This window comes from Narcine bancroftii, chromosome 6, assembly GCF_036971445.1.
Source record: "Narcine bancroftii isolate sNarBan1 chromosome 6, sNarBan1.hap1, whole genome shotgun sequence".
NCBI lineage: Eukaryota > Metazoa > Chordata > Chondrichthyes > Torpediniformes > Narcinidae > Narcine > Narcine bancroftii.
In genome coordinates this window covers 167,648,218-167,675,552 of record NC_091474.1, presented here as the reverse complement: position 1 = coordinate 167,675,552, position 27,335 = coordinate 167,648,218, and the positions used below count along the sequence as shown (strand labels likewise).

The 27,335-nt window shown below is 44.3% G+C and overlaps 1 protein-coding gene across 4 annotated transcripts in view; it reads right to left on the bottom strand.

The window, feature by feature from the left end:
- Nucleotides 1–11,747, bottom strand: part of ccm2 (CCM2 scaffold protein) — a 100,803-nt gene extending 89,056 nt beyond the window's left edge. For 2 of the 4 annotated variants that reach the window (XM_069886631.1, XM_069886628.1), the window contains exon 1: nt 11,430–11,747. In XM_069886631.1, coding sequence (XP_069742732.1) covers nt 11,430–11,459 — 30 coding nt within the window. In that variant the 5' untranslated portion in view covers nt 11,460–11,747. The remainder of the gene's footprint in view (nt 1–11,429) is intronic. The other 2 variants (XM_069886629.1, XM_069886630.1) reach the window with 2 other exon arrangements.
- Between the last annotated feature and the right edge of the window lie 15,588 nt (nt 11,748–27,335).

The following is a 27,335-nucleotide window of genomic DNA, read 5'->3' as shown; positions in this document are numbered from 1 at the left end:
CTTCTCTTTCCAGGAAGCATTGCTTCTCTTTCCAGGAAGCATTGCTTCTCTTTCCAGGAAGCATTGCTTCTCTTTCCAGGAAGCATTGCTTCTCTTTCCAGGAAGCATTGCTTCTCTTTCCAGGAAGCATTGCTTCTCTTTCCAGGAAGCATTGCTTCTCTTTCCAGGAAGCATTGCTTCTCTTTCCAGGAAGCATTGCTTCTCTTTCCAGGAAGCATTGCTTCTCTTTCCAGGAAGCATTGCTTCTCTTTCCAGGAAGCATTGCTTCTCTTTCCAGGAAGCATTGCTTCTCTTTCCAGGAAGCATTGCTTCTCTTTCCAGGAAGCATTGCTTCTCTTTCCAGGAAGCATTGCTTCTCTTTCCAGGAAGCATTGCTTCTCTTTCCAGGAAGCATTGCTTCTCTTTCCAGGAAGCATTGCTTCTCTTTCCAGGAAGCATTGCTTCTCTTTCCAGGAAGCATTGCTTCTCTTTCCAGGAAGCATTGCTTCTCTTTCCAGGAAGCATTGCTTCTCTTTCCAGGAAGCATTGCTTCTCTTTCCAGGAAGCATTGCTTCTCTTTCCAGGAAGCATTGCTTCTCTTTCCAGGAAGCATTGCTTCTCTTTCCAGGAAGCATTGCTTCTCTTTCCAGGAAGCATTGCTTCTCTTTCCAGGAAGCATTGCTTCTCTTTCCAGGAAGCATTGCTTCTCTTTCCAGGAAGCATTGCTTCTCTTTCCAGGAAGCATTGCTTCTCTTTCCAGGAAGCATTGCTTCTCTTTCCAGGAAGCATTGCTTCTCTTTCCAGGAAGCATTGCTTCTCTTTCCAGGAAGCATTGCTTCTCTTTCCAGGAAGCATTGCTTCTCTTTCCAGGAAGCATTGCTTCTCTTTCCAGGAAGCATTGCTTCTCTTTCCAGGAAGCATTGCTTCTCTTTCCAGGAAGCATTGCTTCTCTTTCCAGGAAGCATTGCTTCTCTTTCCAGGAAGCATTGCTTCTCTTTCCAGGAAGCATTGCTTCTCTTTCCAGGAAGCATTGCTTCTCTTTCCAGGAAGCATTGCTTCTCTTTCCAGGAAGCATTGCTTCTCTTTCCAGGAAGCATTGCTTCTCTTTCCAGGAAGCATTGCTTCTCTTTCCAGGAAGCATTGCTTCTCTTTCCAGGAAGCATTGCTTCTCTTTCCAGGAAGCATTGCTTCTCTTTCCAGGAAGCATTGCTTCTCTTTCCAGGAAGCATTGCTTCTCTTTCCAGGAAGCATTGCTTCTCTTTCCAGGAAGCATTGCTTCTCTTTCCAGGAAGCATTGCTTCTCTTTCCAGGAAGCATTGCTTCTCTTTCCAGGAAGCATTGCTTCTCTTTCCAGGAAGCATTGCTTCTCTTTCCAGGAAGCATTGCTTCTCTTTCCAGGAAGCATTGCTTCTCTTTCCAGGAAGCATTGCTTCTCTTTCCAGGAAGCATTGCTTCTCTTTCCAGGAAGCATTGCTTCTCTTTCCAGGAAGCATTGCTTCTCTTTCCAGGAAGCATTGCTTCTCTTTCCAGGAAGCATTGCTTCTCTTTCCAGGAAGCATTGCTTCTCTTTCCAGGAAGCATTGCTTCTCTTTCCAGGAAGCATTGCTTCTCTTTCCAGGAAGCATTGCTTCTCTTTCCAGGAAGCATTGCTTCTCTTTCCAGGAAGCATTGCTTCTCTTTCCAGGAAGCATTGCTTCTCTTTCCAGGAAGCATTGCTTCTCTTTCCAGGAAGCATTGCTTCTCTTTCCAGGAAGCATTGCTTCTCTTTCCAGGAAGCATTGCTTCTCTTTCCAGGAAGCATTGCTTCTCTTTCCAGGAAGCATTGCTTCTCTTTCCAGGAAGCATTGCTTCTCTTTCCAGGAAGCATTGCTTCTCTTTCCAGGAAGCATTGCTTCTCTTTCCAGGAAGCATTGCTTCTCTTTCCAGGAAGCATTGCTTCTCTTTCCAGGAAGCATTGCTTCTCTTTCCAGGAAGCATTGCTTCTCTTTCCAGGAAGCATTGCTTCTCTTTCCAGGAAGCATTGCTTCTCTTTCCAGGAAGCATTGCTTCTCTTTCCAGGAAGCATTGCTTCTCTTTCCAGGAAGCATTGCTTCTCTTTCCAGGAAGCATTGCTTCTCTTTCCAGGAAGCATTGCTTCTCTTTCCAGGAAGCATTGCTTCTCTTTCCAGGAAGCATTGCTTCTCTTTCCAGGAAGCATTGCTTCTCTTTCCAGGAAGCATTGCTTCTCTTTCCAGGAAGCATTGCTTCTCTTTCCAGGAAGCATTGCTTCTCTTTCCAGGAAGCATTGCTTCTCTTTCCAGGAAGCATTGCTTCTCTTTCCAGGAAGCATTGCTTCTCTTTCCAGGAAGCATTGCTTCTCTTTCCAGGAAGCATTGCTTCTCTTTCCAGGAAGCATTGCTTCTCTTTCCAGGAAGCATTGCTTCTCTTTCCAGGAAGCATTGCTTCTCTTTCCAGGAAGCATTGCTTCTCTTTCCAGGAAGCATTGCTTCTCTTTCCAGGAAGCATTGCTTCTCTTTCCAGGAAGCATTGCTTCTCTTTCCAGGAAGCATTGCTTCTCTTTCCAGGAAGCATTGCTTCTCTTTCCAGGAAGCATTGCTTCTCTTTCCAGGAAGCATTGCTTCTCTTTCCAGGAAGCATTGCTTCTCTTTCCAGGAAGCATTGCTTCTCTTTCCAGGAAGCATTGCTTCTCTTTCCAGGAAGCATTGCTTCTCTTTCCAGGAAGCATTGCTTCTCTTTCCAGGAAGCATTGCTTCTCTTTCCAGGAAGCATTGCTTCTCTTTCCAGGAAGCATTGCTTCTCTTTCCAGGAAGCATTGCTTCTCTTTCCAGGAAGCATTGCTTCTCTTTCCAGGAAGCATTGCTTCTCTTTCCAGGAAGCATTGCTTCTCTTTCCAGGAAGCATTGCTTCTCTTTCCAGGAAGCATTGCTTCTCTTTCCAGGAAGCATTGCTTCTCTTTCCAGGAAGCATTGCTTCTCTTTCCAGGAAGCATTGCTTCTCTTTCCAGGAAGCATTGCTTCTCTTTCCAGGAAGCATTGCTTCTCTTTCCAGGAAGCATTGCTTCTCTTTCCAGGAAGCATTGCTTCTCTTTCCAGGAAGCATTGCTTCTCTTTCCAGGAAGCATTGCTTCTCTTTCCAGGAAGCATTGCTTCTCTTTCCAGGAAGCATTGCTTCTCTTTCCAGGAAGCATTGCTTCTCTTTCCAGGAAGCATTGCTTCTCTTTCCAGGAAGCATTGCTTCTCTTTCCAGGAAGCATTGCTTCTCTTTCCAGGAAGCATTGCTTCTCTTTCCAGGAAGCATTGCTTCTCTTTCCAGGAAGCATTGCTTCTCTTTCCAGGAAGCATTGCTTCTCTTTCCAGGAAGCATTGCTTCTCTTTCCAGGAAGCATTGCTTCTCTTTCCAGGAAGCATTGCTTCTCTTTCCAGGAAGCATTGCTTCTCTTTCCAGGAAGCATTGCTTCTCTTTCCAGGAAGCATTGCTTCTCTTTCCAGGAAGCATTGCTTCTCTTTCCAGGAAGCATTGCTTCTCTTTCCAGGAAGCATTGCTTCTCTTTCCAGGAAGCATTGCTTCTCTTTCCAGGAAGCATTGCTTCTCTTTCCAGGAAGCATTGCTTCTCTTTCCAGGAAGCATTGCTTCTCTTTCCAGGAAGCATTGCTTCTCTTTCCAGGAAGCATTGCTTCTCTTTCCAGGAAGCATTGCTTCTCTTTCCAGGAAGCATTGCTTCTCTTTCCAGGAAGCATTGCTTCTCTTTCCAGGAAGCATTGCTTCTCTTTCCAGGAAGCATTGCTTCTCTTTCCAGGAAGCATTGCTTCTCTTTCCAGGAAGCATTGCTTCTCTTTCCAGGAAGCATTGCTTCTCTTTCCAGGAAGCATTGCTTCTCTTTCCAGGAAGCATTGCTTCTCTTTCCAGGAAGCATTGCTTCTCTTTCCAGGAAGCATTGCTTCTCTTTCCAGGAAGCATTGCTTCTCTTTCCAGGAAGCATTGCTTCTCTTTCCAGGAAGCATTGCTTCTCTTTCCAGGAAGCATTGCTTCTCTTTCCAGGAAGCATTGCTTCTCTTTCCAGGAAGCATTGCTTCTCTTTCCAGGAAGCATTGCTTCTCTTTCCAGGAAGCATTGCTTCTCTTTCCAGGAAGCATTGCTTCTCTTTCCAGGAAGCATTGCTTCTCTTTCCAGGAAGCATTGCTTCTCTTTCCAGGAAGCATTGCTTCTCTTTCCAGGAAGCATTGCTTCTCTTTCCAGGAAGCATTGCTTCTCTTTCCAGGAAGCATTGCTTCTCTTTCCAGGAAGCATTGCTTCTCTTTCCAGGAAGCATTGCTTCTCTTTCCAGGAAGCATTGCTTCTCTTTCCAGGAAGCATTGCTTCTCTTTCCAGGAAGCATTGCTTCTCTTTCCAGGAAGCATTGCTTCTCTTTCCAGGAAGCATTGCTTCTCTTTCCAGGAAGCATTGCTTCTCTTTCCAGGAAGCATTGCTTCTCTTTCCAGGAAGCATTGCTTCTCTTTCCAGGAAGCATTGCTTCTCTTTCCAGGAAGCATTGCTTCTCTTTCCAGGAAGCATTGCTTCTCTTTCCAGGAAGCATTGCTTCTCTTTCCAGGAAGCATTGCTTCTCTTTCCAGGAAGCATTGCTTCTCTTTCCAGGAAGCATTGCTTCTCTTTCCAGGAAGCATTGCTTCTCTTTCCAGGAAGCATTGCTTCTCTTTCCAGGAAGCATTGCTTCTCTTTCCAGGAAGCATTGCTTCTCTTTCCAGGAAGCATTGCTTCTCTTTCCAGGAAGCATTGCTTCTCTTTCCAGGAAGCATTGCTTCTCTTTCCAGGAAGCATTGCTTCTCTTTCCAGGAAGCATTGCTTCTCTTTCCAGGAAGCATTGCTTCTCTTTCCAGGAAGCATTGCTTCTCTTTCCAGGAAGCATTGCTTCTCTTTCCAGGAAGCATTGCTTCTCTTTCCAGGAAGCATTGCTTCTCTTTCCAGGAAGCATTGCTTCTCTTTCCAGGAAGCATTGCTTCTCTTTCCAGGAAGCATTGCTTCTCTTTCCAGGAAGCATTGCTTCTCTTTCCAGGAAGCATTGCTTCTCTTTCCAGGAAGCATTGCTTCTCTTTCCAGGAAGCATTGCTTCTCTTTCCAGGAAGCATTGCTTCTCTTTCCAGGAAGCATTGCTTCTCTTTCCAGGAAGCATTGCTTCTCTTTCCAGGAAGCATTGCTTCTCTTTCCAGGAAGCATTGCTTCTCTTTCCAGGAAGCATTGCTTCTCTTTCCAGGAAGCATTGCTTCTCTTTCCAGGAAGCATTGCTTCTCTTTCCAGGAAGCATTGCTTCTCTTTCCAGGAAGCATTGCTTCTCTCATACGGTTGTTAACGGAGCCCTCTCTTACATTCTCAGCATCTCTGAATCATTTCATTCTCCCAAACTGAACTGTAATGTTCTATGGTTCTAACTAGAATTCCTCTAGTTAGAGCCAAAGAACATTACAGCACAGAAAAATAGGCCCTTTGTCCCTTCTAGTCAGTACTGGACTATTATTCTGCCTTGTCCCGCTGATCTGCTCCCATATCCCTCCCATCCACGTACCAGTCCAAATTTTTCTCAAATATTAAAATTGAGCCTACATTCAGCTGGCAGCTCATTCCATACTCCTACCACACTCAGTGGAAAGAAGTTATACCCAATGTTCTCCCTAAACTTCATTCAAGTGGTTTCCCACAGGAAGATCCTCGATTTGAGGCAGATGGATCAAATGTGCTCAGCGCTGTGCTTTCTCCTTCTCCCCGCACCCGCACCCCCCTCCCCACCAAAAATAAACATTTTTATTTGGGTGCCTGCATGTTTCTTGATTTGCTGATGAGGAGTTTTCACCCAAAATATTAACTATTGCCTTCCATGGGTGTTGCCTGGCCTACCAAGTTCCACCAGCATTTTGTGTTGCTCCAGTTTTCCAACATCTGCAATCTTGTATTTATCTCCATGTTAGATCTGAATACCTTAGCAAGTTATAGTTTTCTATGTCTTTTAAATTCTCAGAGCACTTATAGGTTGAATATGTTTTACTGCAGGAAATTCAGGTCAGTTTGAGGTTTCCTTTAGTGCTTTGGAGAAGTCTGCAAAGAGTGCAGTCTATGGAATAGTGCTATTTAACATTGGCATTTCTGTGCTGAAATTGGATCAGCAAGTTTGCAGAACAGAGGGATCTGGGAAGAGATGCATAATTCTGTGAAAGTGGCATTACAGGTAGACAGGGTAGTAAAGAGCATTTGGCACATTGTCCTCCATAAACCCAAGTATTGAGTACAGGAGTTGAGATGTTATTGCAAAATTTTACAAGACATCGGTGAGGCCAAATTTGGAGTACTGTGTGCAGTTTTGGTCACCTAACTACAGAAAAGATATCAATAAAATTGAAAGAGTGCAGAGATGTTACTCGGATGTTGCTGGGATTTGAGGAACTGGGTTACAGGGAAAGGTTAAACAGGTTAGGACTTTATTTTCTGGAGCATAGAAGAATGAGGGAGATTTCATATACAAAATTATGATGGTACAGAGAGTAAACGCAAGTAGGCTTTTTCCATGTATGTGAGGTACATACCAGAGGACATTGGTGATGGAATACAAGGTGCTGTTCCTCCAATTTGCAGCTGCTCTCAGTCTGGCAGTGCATGAGACTATGGACAAACATATTGGCATGGGAATGGGGCAGAGAATTTAAATGTGCTGCCACTAGGAGATCCCTGCTATGGCAACAAAAAGAGAGAGGTACTCAATGAAGTGATCTCTCAGTCTGTCCGATTCAGAGGTGGCTACAATGGGAACACTAGATGCCACCAATGACCCTTGCAAATTCACACATGTTGCTTCATTTGAAAGGACTGTTTGGGGCCTCAAATGGTGATGAAAAAGGTGGAATGTGCAAATGTAACATTTCTTGTGGTCACAGGATAGGTACCAAGGAGGTGATTGATGGTAAGGGAGGAGAAGTGGATGATAGAGTTATGGAGGGAGTTGTCTATATGGAAGGTAGAGAGGATCATGTAGAAGACGGGAAATGGCACAGGATATTCTAGTGTCTTGGCAGTCTCCAACCAGACTGAATCAACATCAACTCCTCCAATATCTGGTAATCTCCCCCTTGCTTTTCCTCATCACCCTGGTCATATTCTTGTTCCTTTCCTTCTCTTTATCCTTCCCCACACTATCTTAACACCTTCCATCAACTCTTCAACCCACCTCCATCCTCCCACCACCTATTTCTCTCTCCCCCCCCCCCCCCCCATTTCCCCTCCTTCCCACATCTCACCTGCCAATCTATGTTGTTCCCCTTCACCATTTTATTCAGGAATCTGCCTCTTCTTACTCTTTCTGATTAAGCTTTTCAGCCCAAAACACTCAGCCTGATGCAACTATCATCCATGGATGGTGCCTGACCTGCTGAGTTCCTCCAGCATTCTGTACATTTCTAACGTGCATTACAACTTCATTGCTTACTACTCATTGAATGAAGTAGTTTGGTGTGAATTTGCTCCAAGAGGCAAGTATATGGAATAGAGAGAGACAGAAGACAAAGCTCAGGAATTACTCTTTTGGGAATAATGAAAGCGATAAACTGCAAATAGCTCAACTTCCATAATGCCAAAAGATAGTCTGAAAGTTCGATTCTAAGTAATTGGAGGGAGTCAGGGATTTATCCTGAAGTAACAGGATTTGAGAGTTGAGGAAAAGCAGCAGAATATCCATTTTCTACACATATTGGCTAATAGGCTCAGAAACCTCTTACTTTGAGATAGCTTTCCTATGACCTGTTCATTTGTGTTCACATACAAATTATTTCATTTCAGGGTATGAAAACTTAACACTAAAAATTTATGTTCACCGATAGATCAAATTAAATAGGCTCTTGTCTGCTTTTGTGATAAGATTGGCTGTCATTCAGCAGTTCCTAGTTAATATGCCAATCATGTGTCAACCCATTGCAAGCTCAGAACATTGTGGTGCACATCACTCCGCCATCTTTGGACTCCAATCCAGCAGGACACAACTGTTTGAGGATTCCCATCTTAAAGTTGCACAAGTGATCTCTTCCATCCTAAACCAGCCAGATCTCATGTAGGAACCACAAAAATTAAATGGAGATTCCCCACAATGCAAGTTAAGCTGAGGTATAGCGACTCACTTAAATTTGTTAAGTTCTTAATTTTATTAAAATAAAGAAATCTTTAAATGTCCTGACTGTTAAACCTTTAAATAGTGATTGCACCCAGCCCCGCCCCCCCCCCCCCACTTATATCTACGACTGTGTGGCTTGATACAACAATCACCATCTACAAATTCACAGATGATCCCACAGTTGTGGGCTGTATAAAGGGGATGAGTCAGTACACAGGAGGGAGATTGAAAACTTGGCTAAATAGTGCACCAACAACAACCTCACACTCAATGTCACTGAAATTAAGGAGCTGATTTTTGACTTTAGAAAGGGCAAGTCAGAGGTGTACAATCCAGTGATCATTGGGGGAATCAGAGGCAGAAAGAAAATTTAAGTTCTTGGGAATCACTACCTCAGAGGGTCTTTCCTGGAACCAACACACTAATGACATCACGAAGAAAGCACGTCAATCCCTCTACTTCCTCAGGAGTTTGCGGAGGTTTGGTATGACACCAGAGACCCTGGCAAATTTTTTTTAAATATAAAACAGATGTGTGATGGAAAGTATGCTGACTGGCTGCATTACCTTCTGGTATGGGGACACCAACACCCCTGAGTGCGAGTCCCTACAAAAAAGGTAGTGGACACAGCTCAGGACATCACAGGCAAAATCCTGCCCCCCTACAAAGAACAGTGCTGTCAGAAAGAAGCAGCAATCATCAACGATCTACACTACCCAGCTCATGCTCTGTTCTCACTGCTGCCATCAGGAAAGAGGTATAGGCGCCTCGCGCCTCGCGCCTCGCGCCTCGCGCCTCGCGCCTCGCGCCTCGCGCCTCGCGCCTCGCGCCTCGCGCCTCGCGCCTCGCGCCTCGCGCCTCGCGCCTCGCGCCTCGCGCCTCGCGCCACGATCAGGGACTCATTTAAGGACTCTTACTTGTGCACTTTATTATTTTATTCTTTCCGTATTGCACAATTTGCGTACATTTGTTATCTGTTTAGTTCTTTGATTGTTTACAGGTACAGGTATATGTAGTGTACATTTTTTTGCACTACCAAAAAGTAATTCTGCCTCACACAAAGAAAAACAAATCTCAAGGTTGCATGTGATATCATGTTTGTACTGACAATAAATCTGAAATTTGAAATCTGATCATGAAACTGCAGGCTTCAATAGACAAGGCTCCAGCCTGATCAGAATGTCAGAGGTCTTTGCCACCAAAACATCAGATTTCCCAGATACATTGGGGAAGAGGGTTAAGCCTCTCCTTAGCTCAGGTATGTGCAGCCTCAAAGAATGGGATATCAATTTAACAAGGAGTGGGCACAGTACATAGGCAGTTTAAAAGAGGATGGAGCTCAAGCTGCAGTCAAACAATGAAGGCAAACCAGGTCAATCTGGTGGGCAGAGCCAACATGGGCATAAGCATATGGGAGGAATGCAAGGATAAATTGCAAGTATCCCAACAAATGAAGGCAAACTTCTATCACTATCTGGGATGCTTTCAATCATCAATGACTAGAACTCGCATCTCAGCAACACTAGAATGGATACAAAGCAGATTAGAGTCCATTTATGCATTTACAGAGAATCTTCAAATGAGGCCACATGATCAAGAACAATAAAGGGACAATAACTTTACTGGGGTACACTTATAGACTTCCCCACAGCAAATATGTAGCCACGCTACACAACAAGAGTAAGAGGGTTTATAATAGCAGGGAATTTCAACTTTTATTTGGTGTGGAAAGGTCAACAAGATGGAATTTTCACAATAAGTTTTTAAGGTAATGCACAGGTACACAAGAGAAAGGGCAGTACCAAACCCATTCTTAGGACAAATGGTTGCAGTGTGAGTGAGAGTACATTTTGGCTAGCAACCATTACTATGGTTCAAAGTACCATACATATTAGCATAAAATACAGTACACAGCTGTAAAAATGTCACTTCAAAAACAGGGGTGGTCTTATCTGTCAAGTATAAATTCCAAACCTTAATATCCTGTTGTTTAGTGTTCCCATGGTGATAGAATACAACATAAACCACTTGTACAGTATTATCACTAAATATTTTTCTATTGAAACTTTGGAAAGCTGTATTAATGGTAATGTGATATTAAAATATCTCTCCCAACTATAGAAAGGGAAGAAATTTATGTAGATTGAAATAGATATAGTAGAAACGGATATCAAGTCACAATGGGATGCTTCAAAGATGACTAACACTTTGGTTCATCACCTGGAGTTGACCAATGTGGGGTTCTGAAATGTCCAGCAAGACCACATCAATTGAAATAGGGAAGTCATTTTTAAAAAAAGCTTCAAAGGGAGTGTGGTTATAATGATCTTTTCGTCAAATCCCATCTCGTTCAAAATTCATACTTTTAGATAGGAACTTAACTGGCTAAACAGGAGGCCCTTACAAGCGGACGGGAAAAAGAACAAGGTTGAATCAACCACATTTGTGAGAACAAAGCAATGAATATTCCAGAGATTCGTGTCAACCGAAAACTTATTTACCAACCGGAGACCCTTGAAATAGCAGTTGGAGTCGAAATTTATTATCAGGCATGTGCCTTGACAGGCAATGCAAAAAAAGTTACAGGCTTGAAGACACATGTATCCTTTCAAGTTAAATTAAAAGAATAAAACAAAAAAAAACACACCACAACGCCAGCCATTTCCTTGTAAAACACTTCGATTTGTGCGCTGTCTACGTTAATAAATGGATGAGATGCCGAATGAAGCCAAACACCACAGCCCTTGGAACTCATGCAGAATAGACTGGAACCCTCCACGTATAGATTTCGAAGACGTGGGACTGCAGTGCAAGTCAGGAGACTGCAAGTAAATCATCACGCTCCGAAGTCCCCACGCCTCAAGGTCTCCAGCGGACGTTAAAAAGTCTCAATCGAAAACAACCCAACCCAAAACAAGCGACAGGAACGCCCTTCACTGAAGAGCATTATTTTAAGTTTACCCAACAGCATCGTTAAATAAAAGGCTCCCGCTTCTCTCCTCAGCTCCCTCACATCCCCGCACACCTACTCCCACAAAGTTTTCTTTCGGACCAATGAGGTTTCAAAAACAAATGAGTATTTTCCGCCTTTGGAATCCCCGTCCTGCCCGTCCCCCTCGCAGGACAGTGGAGCCACATATCGCCCACTTTCCTGCAGCTTGCACACCCCACCCATCGCGGCGAGGGAGACTGAGGCCGGTGGTGGCATCTCCAGAAAGCGGGCACCCAAAGGCCGTGCAACGGTGTTGGGGGGTGGGGGATTATTTAACCGTCATCTGCACCAGTTCGGGCCAAACTCAGACCTCACCTTTTTACCTTTCTTCGCATCATCCTCCATCTCTAGCTGAACCAGCGACAACTCCTGGCTACCAGGGCAACGACGGCGATCCCCCCGACTCTCGCCCACTCTGACATTACGGCAACATCTGACGGATGCCTCGGCACTCGCCTCCCAAGATCGGCCGCCGCCCGCTCACAGCACACTGCACCGGGTACAACTTTTTAATCCTGCCGCCATCTTGGGCGTGTCTTCCCAACTCGCAACGGGTCGGCTCCGAACTCTTCCTCCGCTCCGGGAGGGGGCAGCAGGCGCCGTTCCTCCGACTTCTCCCGCCTCAGGCGGGCGATCGGGATTCTTGCATCGTCCCAATCGGCAGGTGGCAGTCGAGGCAGGAGGACCGACAATTTGCTCGTTGCTTGCGAGCGCCACCTTCAGGAGACGATCTTTCATTCATCAGTCCGAAGGCGACGCGCCGAGTTACACAAGACAAGCGAGATGTGCAACTCGCACTTCTGTACCCTTCAGGTTGTTTTACAGACATTAAAACTAACGAGGAAAATTGATGGGAAACGGCAGATGCTGGAATCATGAGTTGGCAATGTGATGCTGGAAGGACTCGGCTGGTCAGCCAGTATCCATGCAGAGAAACGGGTGCTCCCGATTGTGGGGATAGAGTGCTAGTGATACTCCTGACCACTAGAAGGAGTCAGAGATAAATGTTGCAGTTTGGGTGAGATGAAAAACAGGTCTGCACCGTGAGTGTAAACAAAATATTGTTAATACCAAAGAACCCAAGTTTCTTTATTGCTTAAAAGAAGCATTACACGGTACAAGGAGTGGGTATTAATCAGTATCAGAAAAAAACATGGAAAGTGTGAAGATTCCTGACACTGTGAATTGGACTGGGAACATTGACCATGAGTGGCAGTTCAAGCAACAATTCAGGCTGTATCTGCAAGCCATTAAACTCAATTGCATACTGGGGGCATGGAAGATTGCACTGCTACTTAACATGGGTAGACCTCAACCACTAGAGGTTTTCGACACATTTGTCTTTGCCGATGCAGATGACCAGGGCAAGTTTGACAAGGTTATCGAGATGTTTGATGAACACTGCTCACGGAAGAAAAATGAAATGTTTGAGAGGTACATATTACACGTGCACACATAATTGAAACTAATAGCAAGAACATGCAATTTTAGATCGCTGCAAGATTCAATGGTCCGTGATCAAAATGTGTTCAGAATTATTGATAATAAAGTGAGAGAGAGATTGCTGTGAGAGACAGAGCTTACTTTAATTGGAGCTGTGAAGATATGACACACCAGTGAATTAGCTCTGCAGCATGCTAAAAAGATTGTTGAGAGTGTAAAAGCCAGTGAAAATTAAGACTTAGTCATAGCCACAGTGTCTGAATACACACATAAACAGAGAACAAGACATAGGTGTGGTGATATGTAATTACACCACTAGGTCACCAGGGGTCATCCCAATTAACTTGTATATAAAGCAGTCCAGAGCTACAGTCTAGCCTTCCAGGTTTGTCTTGCAGAGAGACAAAACCTCTTAGTGTACATATTAGTTTATTAAAGCTGTCTTATACTCACACTGCTGTTGTGGTTATTGTCAGTACAATCTTTGGCTTGGCTTCGCGGATGAAAATTTATGAAGGGGTAATGTCCACGTCTGCTGCAGGCTCGTTTGTGGCTGACAAGTCCGATGCGGGACAGGCAGACACAGTTGCAGCGGTTGCAAGGGAAAATTGGTTGGTTGGGGTTGGGTGTCGGGTTTTTCCTCCTTTGTCTTTTGTCAGTGAGGTGGGCTCTGCGGTCTTCTTCAAAGGAAGTTGCTGCCCGCCGAACTGTGAGGCGCCAAGATGCACGGTTTGAGGCGATATCAGCCCACTGGCAGTGGTCAATGTGGCAGGCACCAAGAACTTTCTTTAGGCAGTCCTTGTACCTCTTCTTTGGAGCACCTCTGTCTCGGTGGCCAGTGGAGAGCTCGCCATACAACACGATCTTGGGAAGGCGATGGTCCTCCATTCTGGAGACGTGACCTAACCAGCGCAGTTTGATCTTCAGCAGCGTGGATTCGATGCTGTCAGCCTCTGCCATCTCGAGTACTTCGATGTTGGAGATGAAGTCGCTCCAATGAATGTTGAGGATGGAGCGGAGACAACGCTGGTGGAAGCGTTCTAGGAGCCGTAGGTGATGCCGGTAGAGGACCCATGATTTGGAGCCGAACAGGGGTGTGGGTATGACAACGGCTCTGTATACGCTAATCTTTGTGAGGTTTTTCAGTTGGTTGTTTTTCCATACTCTTTTGTGTAGTCTTCCAAAGGCGCTATTTGCCTTGGCGAGTCTGTTGTCTATCTCGTTGTCGATCCTTGCATCCGATGAAATGGTGCAGCCAAGATAGGTAAACTGGTTGACCGTTTTGAGTTTGGTGTGCCCGATGGAGATGTGGGGGGGCTGGTAGTCATGGTGGGGAGCTGGCTGATGGAGGACCTCAGTTTTCTTCAGGCTGACTTCCAGGCCAAACATTTTGGCAGTTTCCACAAAACAGGATGTCAAGCGCTGAAGAGCTGGCTCTGAATGGGCAACTAAAGTGGCATCGTCTGCAAAGAGTAATTCATGGACAAGTTGCTCTTGTGTCTTGGTGTGAGCTTGCAGGCGCCTCAGATTGAAGAGACTGCCATCCGTGCGGTACCGGATGTAAACAGCGTCTTCATTGTTGAGGTCTTTCATGGCTTGTTTCAGCATCATGCTGAAGAAGATTGAAAAGAGGGTTGGTGCAAGAACGCAGCCTTGCTTCACGCCATTGTTAATGGAGAAGGGTTCAGAGAGCTCATTGCTGTATTTGACCCGACCTTGTTGGTTTTTGTGCAGTTGGATAACCATGTTGAGGAACTTTGGGGGGCATCCGAGGCGCTCTAGTATTTGCCAAAGCCCTTTCCTACTCACGGTGTCGAAGGCTTTGGTGAGGTCAACAAAGGTGATGTAGAGTCCTTTGTTTTGTTCTCTGCACTTTTCTTGGAGTTGTCTGAGCGCTGTTTGCGCGGATGCCGCACTGTGATTCTGGGAGAACATTTTCGGCGACACTAGGTATTATTCTATTTAGGAGAATCCTAGTGAAGATTTTGCCTGCAATGGAGAGCAGCGTGATTACCCTGTAGTTTGAGCAGTCTGATTTCTCACCTTTGTTTTTGTGCAGGGTGATGATGATGGCATCACGAAGGTCCTGAGGCAGCTTTCCTTAGTCCCAGCAGAGCTTGAAAAACTTGCAGTTTGGCATGCAGAGTTTTGCCGCCAGCCTTCCAGACCTCTGGGGGGGAATTCCATCCATGCCTGCTGCTTTGCCACTTTTCAGTTGTTCAATTGCCTTATATGTCTCTTCCTGGGTGAGGACCTCATCGAGCTCTAGCCTTAAGGGCTGTTAAGGGAGCTGGAGCAGGGCGGATTCTTGGACTGAGCGGTTGGCACTGAAAAGAGATTGGAAGTGTTCTGACCATCGGTTGAGGATGGAGATCTTGTCGTTGAGGAGGACTTTGCTGTCTGAGCTGAGCATCGGGCTTTGGACTTGGGGTGAGGGGCCGTCCACAGCCTTTAGAGCCTCGTAAAAACCCCTGAAGTCGCCAATGTCCGCGCTGAGCTGGGTTCGTTTGGCGAGGCTAGTCCACCACTCATTTTGGATCTCCCAGAGTTTGCGCTGAAGATGTCTGCATGCACAACGGAAGGCTCATTTCTTCTCTGGCCAGGACGGCTTTGCAAGGTGAGCCTGGTGGGTAGCTCGCTTCTTTGCCAGCAGCTCCTGGATTTCCTGGTTATTTTCGTCGAACCAGTCCTTGTTTTTCCTGGAGGAGAAGCCCAGTACCTCTTCAGTGGATTGCAGTATGGCAGTCTTCAGCTGATCCCAGAGGGTTTCAGGGGACGAGTCCATGAGGCGGATTGCATCCTCAAGCTTTGCTTTGAGGTTTGCCTGGAAGTTTCCTCTCACTTCGTCTGGCTGCAAGTTTCCAACATTGAACCTCTTTCTGGGGGCTTTACTGTTCCTGGACTTTGGCTTGAAGTGAAGGTTGAGCTTGCAGCAAACCAGCCGGTGGTCAGTGTGGCATTCCGTGCTGGGCATGACCCTGGTGTGGAGCACATCTCGTTTGTCTCTTTCTCGCACCAGGACGTAGGCCAGGAGGTGCCAGTGTTTGGATCGGGGATACATCCAGGTAGTCTTCAGGCTGTCCCACTGCTGAAAAGGGGTGTTTGTAATGACAAGCTGCAGTTCTGCGCAGAGCTCCAACAGGAGGTGCCCATTGTCGTTGCACTTGCCGACAGCATGCTTGCCCAGGATTCCTGGCCAGGTTTCTGAGTCTTTGCCGACGCAAGCGTTGAAGTCGCCAAGGATGACAACCTTGTCGGCTATAGGGGTGCGTTGAATGAGGTTGCACAGATCAGTGTAGAACTTGTCCTTTTCTGCTGGTTCCACCTGGAGGGTTGGAGCATAGACACTGATGAGGGTGATGCGACGCTTGTTTTGAAGGGGGAGTTGCATGGACATGATCCGGTCCGAGTTGCCTGTCGGGAGGTTTTCGAGTTTGGAGGCAATGGAGTTCTTGACCATGAAGCCTACACCAGATACGCGTCATTTATCCATCGGCTTGCCAGACCAGTAGAGTGTGTAGCCCGCGCCGCGTTCTTGGAGGCTGCCTACATCTGCAAGGCGGACTTCACTGAGAGCGACTATGTCGATGTCAAGTCTGAGGAGTTCATGTGCGATGAGGGCAGACCGACGTTCAGGTCGGTGGCTGTCAGCCTTGTCTAGCATGGTTCTGATGTTCCAGCATGCTAGCTTGAGTTTGTGAGCATCTTTTCAGGGGGAGGACATGGAGGGGGAGGACGTGGACATGTCCTCGGGCCTGCGCAAAGGAGCTTTTAGGTGGAGTGTAGTGTGCGCAGTACACCCATGGTTCGTGTGCCGTGGCCAAGCAAGCTGGGACGTGGCATCGAGGTCCTTGGGTCGTAGGTTTTATATTGGAGTGGCCTTCTCCTATGCAGGTATCTTACCCTGGCTGGAGGGGCCTGCCTCCCCTCCTAGGTCGGACCATACCTGGTCGCAAACCACCTGTGGACATGGCCTAGGTAAATTTAATTGGGTTCTCTAACTACCTCTGAGTAGGTCAGAGACCCGGTTGGATTCTGACGGGGTTGACCGAGTCACACCCTTTCTTACTGCTGTGTAACTGGGGTGTAAAATGTAAAAAGCGAGGGGGAGGTGGCGGCCCCGGCCTCGGCAGAGTGAAGCAGGCGGTGGCCCCGGTCCAGTCAGAAAGAAGGAGACGTTGGCCCCGGTCCAGGCACAGGGAAGGCGGCAGCGGCCCCGGCCCCAGTCCGAGCAGAAGGTAGATGGCGGAGGCCCCGGTCGGGGCAGAAGCGAGGGAAAGTGGCGACCCCGGCCTCGGTAGAGTGAGGCAGGCAGAGGCCCCGATTTGGGCAAAAGTGAGGGGGAGGCGGCGGCCCCGGCCTCGGTAGAGCGAAGCAGGCGGAGGCCCCGGTCCGGGCAGAAAGCACAGTAGCATCAGCAGAATTCCTGCATCAGTGGTTAGAGCAACAATAAATAATGGCGGCTTTTTGAGCGTACAATGTCAGTACAATAGGAAACAACAAAAAGACAGAGTGGCATTCAATTGTAAACGATGTGGCACTCAACATGCATGAAAACAATGCCCAGTCTATGGAAGAATCTGTAATAAGTGCAAAAGGCAGAATCACTAAGGAAAACAATAGACCCTTTCACACTTGCTAGTGATAGCAGGAATTAACCCCAATTGGCCTTTAAAGTGTCTTGTGTGAAAGCAGAATCAACTCAACATCAGCGTCAGATGATGTCATCTCATGCTGAGGATGGACGGCCTCGACCCTTAGTACAATCCCTGGTGTCTGCAGATGTTGGCGTTGCAATCAGGCAAGTGTGAAACAGGTACAGGTACACAATCCTTTATCCGGACATCTAAAATCCAGAAAGCTTCAAAAACCGGCACTTTTTTCCTGGTGCTGGTACAGCAGAGGGAGAGAGAGAAAGAGACAGCAGCACGACTAGGTTGGCCGGGGTGGTGGGGGGGTGGGGGGGGTAGGGAGAGACGGCAGCGTGACTCAGGCAGGGGAGGAGAGAGACAACAGTGCGACTCAGGTGGGTGGGGGGGGAGAGAGTCAGCTTGACTTGGGTGGATGGAGGGGAGAGAGATTGGCAGCGTTACTCGGGTGGATGGGGTGAGGAGAGAGAGATGGCAACGTGATTCTGGTGGGCCGGGGGGAGAGAGATATCAGCACGACACAGGTGGACGGGGAGGAGAGAGATGGCAGCGTGACTTGGGTGGGTGGGGGTGAGAGAGATGGCAGCGTGACTCGGGTGGGTGGGGGGGAGGAGAGAGAGAAGGGCGTGGATATGGCAGCACAATTTGGGTGGGCTTAAATCTGGGGCAGCTGGCTTTTGTTCTGAAATCCAGAAAAATCCAAAATTCTGAACACACTGTCCCGCAAGGGTTCCGGATAAAGGATTGTGTACCTGTAATTAATTGCATTGTGGGATTGAAATGAACCAAGTTTTTGCGTGAGTGTAAGAACATGAAGGAAGAAAAGATTAAAATGAAGGTATAAACTTTGCCATGGAAAAGTCATAGTGGAGGAGAGAGAGCGAAAGAGGAAATAAATAGCAATAGTGGACAATTTTTAAACAGCAAGGGGAAATTGGTAGTGCTATAGCCTGGACCTGACTTCCCAGAAGGCCGTGTGGCAGAGAAACCACTTAATGAATGCTCCATGCATGAGCCGGGCATACAGCCTTTTTCCTGCTGCATGGAATTCTGGGAGGGCAAGTCTGCCATCGCTTTTTCCCATGATATTTATAAATTGTACGCGATAGTGCCACCAAATGTCCCATGCTATTTAAATTGTACACAATAGGGCTACCAACTTTCCCACGCTATATAAATTGTGTGCTATAGCACTACAAACTTTTCCACCCTGTTTAAAAATTGTTCGCTATTTTCTATTTATCTATTTAAAGGTTTATATAGGATGGGACAACAACAACAGGGGCTGACGGGCGCATGCATACTATGCTGTACATAAAGTTTAATTATGTTATAATTAGGTATGATTAATTTTGTTCAAATATAAGATCACAATTCATTGATCAGGATTTAGGAAGGGTCTACCATCGCTCGATGCATCGTGACATTAACGGTAGAAGGTAGAACAATCCTAACCCCAGGGATGGCTCCTTGTAAGTGTGAAAGTGTTCAGTGTCCCAGTTAGGAGTGGTCAAGTGTGAAAAGTCAGACGCCCATTCCTATCCCAGGACATTGAACAGCCAATTTAGTGGGATGCAAGTGTGAAAGGGACTAAAGTTTTTCCAAAAGGAAACAAAACAGAAGTGAAAGTGTGTACACTATAGAAGAAATTGCCCTCAGTGATAAACTTTTCTTTGGCTTGGTAATGCAGGAAGATTTTAAACCAACAGACACTGAACAGCCAAGCGTGAACAGAGTTGAGCAGGACACTGTGTCATTGTGTGCAAAAGGAGCAGATATTCCTTTCAAGGTGGACACAGGGGCAAAGGCCAATTTGATTTGTGAGCACAACATCAGGGCAATGAAGATAAAGCCATACATCCATCTAAATTTTGTTCAGCTCAAAGCCTACAATGGACAGCTTATTGACACAAAAGGTATATGTAAACTCATGATGAAAGTTAAAAGATAAAGAGCATCATCACATGTTCATAGTTGTCCTGGATGGGTATGAATCGCTGCTTAATGACAAAGCATGTGAGCATTTGAGCCCAGTCAAGAGGGTGTACCATATTAACAGTGACCAAGCACAGAACAGCATCGAGGAAATACTGGATAAATTTCCAGACGTCTTCAAGGGGTTTGGAGTTCTACCATTCACCTACAAGATACAGTTAAAAGAGGATGCACATTCCCGAGGTGGGTTCCAGCACCAAGCAGGAACTCAACTGAATGGCATCACTAGGGGTCATAAATAAAGTGGAGGAGCCCACAGAATGGGTGAATTCAATGGTGAGTGTCAAAATAAGAATGGTGACCTGCACGTGTGCATGGACCCAAAAGACTTGAATGCTAAAATAAAGAGGCAACATTATCCGATTCCAACCAGACATGAAATTATAAGTGAGATGGCCGGTACAAGGTTTTTCACAAAATTGGATGCATTCCAGGGCTTCTGGTAAATAAAACTGCATGAAGATAACACAAAATACTGTTTATTTAATACACTGTTTGGCCGATACTCCTATGTGAGGGTGCCATTTGGAATTTCCTCAGCTCTGGAAGTGTTCCACAGGACAATGGAGCACATCATGGAAGGCATAAATGGGGTTTGTGTGTACATGGATGTAATGGAGAGGCAGCATCCACCACTGGACAGTGCTGCTGCACTTCTATTCGAAGGACACACTACCTGCCAATCAAGGTCAGAAACTCACCCCAAGCCATCAAGGTGACCCTCACGATTGGCCCAGGTGAATCACTTCGGTTCACCCCTGCTGAGCCCCTGCATTTGGCCTTGAGCCATTGGACACAGCCACCAACGGGGCCCATACTAGCCATATGATTGGCCCCCAGCTTTGCCCCCAGAACCATAAAAGGACCATGTGCTCCTTTGTTCTGTCTCTTTGGACTCCTCGTGGATTGTGAGTATCACCTTTCATACTGCAAGAGCCGTGTCCATAATGACCAAGGGGTGGGGGTATGTATGATCGCCTAGAGCATGTGCGTTGAATGTATCTGTTACTGTAACTCTGTTAATTTTGTCAGTTATCCTTCATTGCTCTGAAGTGTATATTTTTCCCCCTGCGTACTGTATGTGTGTGTTTAAAGGTCTACTTTATAAACCAACCCCACTGTTTCCTCTTTTATTCCCGAAATAAAAGTTTGTTTTGTATCCTCCACCTCAGTCTGGTTCTTAACCTGTGGGTGGGACCCACACAAACCCAAACAACAATGGATGACATGACCCCATGGTGATTCACACAGGAACAACTCATCGATGGGTTCATCAAAGTGCTACAATGCATCTAGAAGTATAGATTAAAATTAAACAGAGAAAAGTGTCTGTTTGGTGTGAAGGAAATTACCTTTCTGGGAGGTAAGCTGTGAGAGGCAGGTGTGGAGCCAGACAAGAGCAAGATTAAAGCATTTCTAGAGATGCCTAGACCCACTGACAAAAAGCACATATTGAGAGTGCTGGGAATGATCAATTTCATTGGTAAACTCTTACCAAACCTGTCGTTCAAAGTAATGTACCTGAGGAAGTTTTTACATGACAAATGTGAATTCAAGTGGACGGCCAACCATGAGGAAGAATGGGAATGACTGAAGACCATTCTAATTACAGAACTAGTGCTTTGACCTTCTTTGACCTTCCAGAAGGACAAAAATATCTATGGATGCTTCAAGAGATGGAATAGGTACCATACTACATCAGGCTGTGGGAGAGGATTGGAGGCCAGTTTTATACACATCAAGGATGATGACCACATCTGAATGCTGATATGTGCAGATAGAGAAAGAGTATCTAGGTCTGGTCTATGGACTGACAATGAAGCTACAACGTTATGACTTTGAATTGGTGTACACAAACTTATTGTGTTGGCTGATGCATTATCGAGGGCAATGACGCAGATTGATGTAAATCTCCATGTGAATTTGATCACTGAATCTCTTCCCATATCTGACTGAAATCCAAGCAGATCGCAGCTGAAACAGAAAAGGACACAGTTCTACCGAAGGTTCTACAGAATCTGAATGAAGGATGGCCTAGAGCTGAATGACAGCCATACTAGAATATCAGAGCTGAGCTGAATGTTGTCAATGGGCTTCTACTCAGACAGAGCAGAATTATCGTTCCTCAATCACTGCAACAAGAGATGCTGAAAAGGTTGCACGAGGGGCACCTTGGAATGGAAAAATGCAAGACGAGGGCCAGAGCTGCATTTTATTGGCCAGGGATAAATGCTGACATTGACAGGATGGTTTCAAGCTGTGAGATCTGTTTGAAATATCATGCAAAGCAGACAAAAGAGCCCATGATCATAAGTGATTTACCAGTGGAACCATGCCAGAAAGTTGGGACTGATCTTTCAATATGGATGGAAAGAATTACTTGCTGGTTATTGACTATCAAACTATCCAGAGATTGTACTGCTTCCTAACATGTCTGCTGCATGTGTGATCAAATATATGAAATTGATCTTTGCAAAACATGGAATTCCTCAAATCATATACAGTGACAATGGACCGTACTAAAGTTGTAGAAAGTTCCAGAATTTTGCAAAAAAGAGTATGATTTTTGACATGTGACTAAAAGTCCTCTGCATCCCCAGTCAAATGGTAAAGCAGAGAAAGGAGTTTACATAGTTAAACAGCTGCTCAAGAAAGCACGACATTGGCTTAGATCCTTATTTAGCTCTGTTGAGCTAAATAAGCTCTGTTAGCTCCACTGAGCTCCTGATGAGACTTTGACTATGCACAACACTTCCCTGCTCTGCAGACCTAAACAAGAACAGAGTGTCAAATAGAAACAAAAGAGTTTGAAAAGAAGACAAAAAGCAAAATATGACAACTCAACAAGAAGCTTAGGGCATTGGCACAACATGACACAGTGAGACTCAGAGATTCCACACCTGTGACAAGAAGTCCACTGTCTGGAGGAAGTAAATCCAAGATCCTGCACTCAGAATAGAGGATGGTCAAATACTGAGGTGGAATCAAAAGAGCCTGCTGAAAATGCAAGAGACACTGCAAAAACAGGAAAATGCAGAAGATCCAGCCTGTACAGCAAAAGAGGAAACACCACTAGTGGACCAGCAGAGCTCACACATGCACCGGTGTTAAGAAGATCCACACACCACACATGTTATCAAAGCAACTGACAGACTGAATCTCTAAAAGAACTGCACACTTAAAAGGTTTGTGGTGCCGATGTTTGTGTTTAAGTTGTATTTAACTTTAAATTGAAATGAATATGGTATTTGTGTGTCATGTTGCTTGATTGAACATCTTAAGGAAAGGGGATGTGGTGATAGAATGATACTCCTAACAACTAAAGGCAGTCAGATAAAAATGTTGCAGTTCAGGTTAGATGAAGAAAATGACTGCACCACAAGGTTGTGAGTTGGTAATAAAACATTGTTAATACCAAAAGAACCTAAGTTTCTTTATTGCTTCAAAGAACATCACACCAACCCAAAACATTGACCATTAGCTAATGCCAGATGCAGTCTGTCCTTCTGAGTCACTCTTGTATTTCATTGTTTGCTGTGGATAAATGAAGGATGGTTGAAGTACAAACATGCCAAGCAGACTTGAATTTTATATCTTCCCTTGTTTAAAAGATCTAAATAATTCAATAAACAAACCTTCACTTTCTTAAAATCTGGAGGATTTAACCTCCTGCACTCCTACCCATCCATCCTCAATTTATCACTTGATGTGCTCATGCTCAGAATGTACCATCTTCCCTCATTACAAAAACCCTTGAGATGATAACAATCCTGCCAAACTAAAAGAGAACATGATCTTTGCAGCTTTTGGTTATACGCAGCACTATTTGCTTTATAAACAAAGAAATGAACAAGGATAAATGAGCAGGTAATATGTTAACATCACAGATACTTAAATTAAACAGGTCATTATAAACTGATTCATTTATTGCACTGAAAAACACAAATTTGCAAATCCAGTGACTTTGAGAAACTTGCATGCAGCTTAACAACTCTTGGATACATGGATGTTACATGCATAATTGAGGAGGAAAATGTGGCCTCCCTGCCTGTCTGAAATATTGTATATTGCGGGTGGTCGCATATTTTCCCTGTCTGAAACTTATTCAGAAGTCACATCACCTGTCAATCAATGTTGGAATCTGGCCATCCATTCATGCACACCTTGCCATTGGCTAATTTAAATCATCTAAGGATGAAATTAGAGAAATGGAGTTGCAGCTTGATGACTTGCGGCTTGTTAGGGAGAGTGAAGAGGTTATTGATAGGACATACAGGGAGGTAGTTATCCCTAGACATGTGGGGGTGGAGGAGGCCAGAGCAGATGTGCGGGTAGTGGAGGATATGCAGGTGAGGGTCAAGTTGTTGGTGGTAGAGGGGAAGCTACATTGTCTGAAGTAGAAGGACATCTCTGATAATCTCACATGGAAGTCCTCATCTGGGTGCAAATGGAAATGAAGAAATTGTGAGAAAGGAATGGAATCTTTACAGGTGACAGGGTGTGAAGGGAAGTAATCAAGACAGAAATCAAGAAAGGGGGAAATTTTGCTAGAGATGGACCAAATGAATTTGAGTCCAAGGTAAAAGTTGGCAGCAAAATGGATAAAGACTTACTTAGGGGCATAAGAACATTGACCAGACATTACCAGTATCCACCATATTGAAACAATTTATTATTTGTACTCAAATGTTGTTGCCAAAGGGCTTATATTCTTTTTTCAATTGATCCAATTCCACCTACAACTGCTTAAATCATGTCAGAAGGTTCACAATTCACAACTATCTGGCTGAGGTCAGATTAATTTCTATGTTCCATAGGAACATTATATTTAGTGGCAGATACATTACTCAAATTGTGGTCTCATTTCAAGGTTCATATATGCTCTCAATCAGTCATAGACTTTGAATCCACACAGCTTATGCTGGAAAACTGATTAAAGAGAGAACCTCTAGAACTATTCATCAGATCAGGCAGTATTAATAGTGAGAAGTTTCAATTTAACATTTCAGATGGGGAATGTTTCTTCAGATTTGAGCCCATTTCAGGAGAACCTCATTCTAATGATGCACGTTCTGTATATTTGTTCTGAAATTCTGGTAAAATAATATCTCTTTCCCAATTTCTTGTTGCTCGCCAGGTGGAATACCATAGGCTGTTCTTTAATTTGCCTAGGGCAATGGTTAGGGCTGAGGGCAGCAGGTCCATGTGAAAAATGGGGAGAGGAATTGAAAAGGCTGGCAACCCAAATGCAAAAACCTGAATGTTGTCATGGAATCATATAGCATGGAAACAGGCCCATTGGCCCACTGGGGCCCAGATGCCAGGACTCATGGATATAATGTTGCTGTGGCAAGTAGGTGATTTAAATAATAAGATGACTTAATATTTTTAATTAATTTATATCATTATAGGCATTTTAAATATTTTTATTATTTTTCATGTTTTCAGTGTTCTGAATTATTTAAATCTCTTTTAATTGTTTTTGAATGTTTATGGAGCTGATTAATGGAGCTAAAATAGTTCAATAATAAAAAATCGTTTTGACAGTAGAGAGGAATAGGATTCACTCCTTGAGATTGAAGCTTTGCTTTTGAATTCATCTGCCATAAAAGGAAGACCTTGGTTGCACTAAGAAGGCACAAAAGGTCAAGAGGCATATTAGATTGAGCAGAACTACAGAACCAGTCAAGAATCATATCAGTTACGTGCATTCTACTTACAAAAGAGTGGCACAATTAGCGTATCAGTTTGCGTAATGCTCTTGCAAGCGCGAGTGTCACAGGTTTGAATTCTGAGTGGTCTCGAAGGACTTTGTACGTTCTCCCTGTGTCCGCGTGGGTTTCCTCTAGGCACTCCAGTTTTCTCCCACTGTTCAAAAAGTACCGGGTTTGTTGGTCAATTGGGTGTAATTGACCAGCATGGACTCATGGGCCAAAAGGGACTCTTACTATACAGCATGTCTAAATTTAATTTTAAAATATGCCATCCATTCCCTAATTATTCAATATTCTTCATTATCAATTATGCTTTTTCTCTCATTTCAGGAGTTTTATGCTTCATGTGTCATGATCAACCATCTGGCTGTCTTGATAGTATTCACTCATATCTCCACAGGTAGAAAATACTTTGTTCCCATCTTATTCTAAACAATTAAGTCCCATCTTTCTAGATTTTCCTCATTCCTCCCTTCTTCCTCCAAACTCTTTCCTACTTCCTCTGCTCCTGTAAATATTTGATAAAATTTGCCATATTCAATTTATCCATCTGTTGTAACTATGTTTTCAATCCTAACAACATTTTAATGCACTATATCATTCTCTGTATGGACATTCATTGCAGCTATAGATTGTTTGATTAGTATAACATGAGACCTGATGTTGTGGCAAGTGGTATAACAATTGGGTAAGATACTGACCTCAAAGGAAGCTGTCAACAAATATCTAGCAATTACTTTGGTGTGGACTTCCCTTTTCATACATTGGTTACTACATCATTTCAAAAGAACCTCTGGCTTGATATCCACAAAGTAGGTTAACATCTCATGACATTAAATAACTCACAAATGAAAAAGACAATGCATAATTTTTAATTAGAGTTATAAACAATTTACAAAAAGCAAAATAAAGACTGGAGCAAGATAGTGACACTAAATTTAAAAAGTAAAAGTAAACATTTTTAATTTAAAAATGATCTATTCCTTGAAATACTTGATTGGGAAAAGATTTTTGAAATGGTTAACACCTCTTCATTATGTGTTCGACACACATTGATTCACTTTACAGTGGTACATTGGGTTCATTTGTTGAAAGATAAATTGGCCCGTATCTTTCCTAACATTAGTCCTATGTGTAATAGATGTAAATTACAGTGGCCACACTAACGCATAAGTTTTGGACTTGCTCTCTATTAGAAAAGTATGGGACAGATATTTTGAAGACTTTATCAATAATACTGGGCATTAGATTGCAACCTAACCCATTGACTGGTATTTTTGAAATTTTAGTTCCAGTTGTGGGTCGAATTCCCACTTCTGCAAACTGGGTTGTAGCCTTCACTACACTGTTGACCTGAAGAGCCATTTTATTTAAATGGAAATACCCTAATTCACCTCCTTTGATGCAATGGTTCTCTCAAGTTATGCCATGTTTAAGTTAGAAAAAACTTAGAAGTTGCACTTTTGATACTTCTGTTAAGTTTGAGGAGACTTGGTGTCCTTTTATATTTTTGTACAAGTTAATTTGCATTTTGACTTTATCTTCCAGACTGTTCTGAATTTCTGCTGTTTTTTTTTATTGGAAAACATCAGATAAATAGTTTGTAGTGAAATCTTAGTTTAGGCTGCTCAACCTTTTTGTTGTTGTTGTTGCTGGATTTTTTGTTTATTTTGGTAAGTTAAATGGGGTTTTAACAACTTTTTAAACTCTTTTTTTTAAATTCAAAATTGAGGAGAAAGGGATAATATTGTTCAATATGTTGTAATATTATTCTGTAGCGGGGCTGCTACGGTTATAGCTCGAGGTAGAAAGAAGACTCACACACCAAGGGAGTGAAATCGACACTGACTTTATTGGGCTGCAGCTCTGCCTTTTATAGGCAGCTGGCCATGTCACCACCAGGGCGTGGCTTGAGTAAGGCTGGCTTCTGATTGATTGTCCTGAATGGGCGGGCCTGGATTGGACCCGCTGCGATCCACTGGCTGTGATTGGCCAATTCGACAGCTATTCCTGCGTCCTATGGGAGCAGGTGTCTCATCCCATGTGCTGTCTGCCTGATCGTCATGTACAACGACTGTTTGCTGTGTCAACCCATGGAGTGGGCCAGGGGACACAACAATATGCTATATTATGTATTGCAATGTATTGATGATCCTGATTTTACTGTTCTATTCTCCTCATGTATTGTTTATTTATAATATGTTTAATAAAAAGATTGAAAGAGAAAGAAATACTTAATTGAACAAATTAAAATCCCCATGGTTAAACTTTGCCATATAGGCCTTAGGCTTTGTTCTTTGGCATCGGTATGTCAGCGTTTCTGGCAAGACCAGCATTTATTGACTCCTTATTTTCCATTGAACAGGTGATGGTGGTGAACAATTTTCCTGAATTGGTATATTCCCATTGATGAACATACT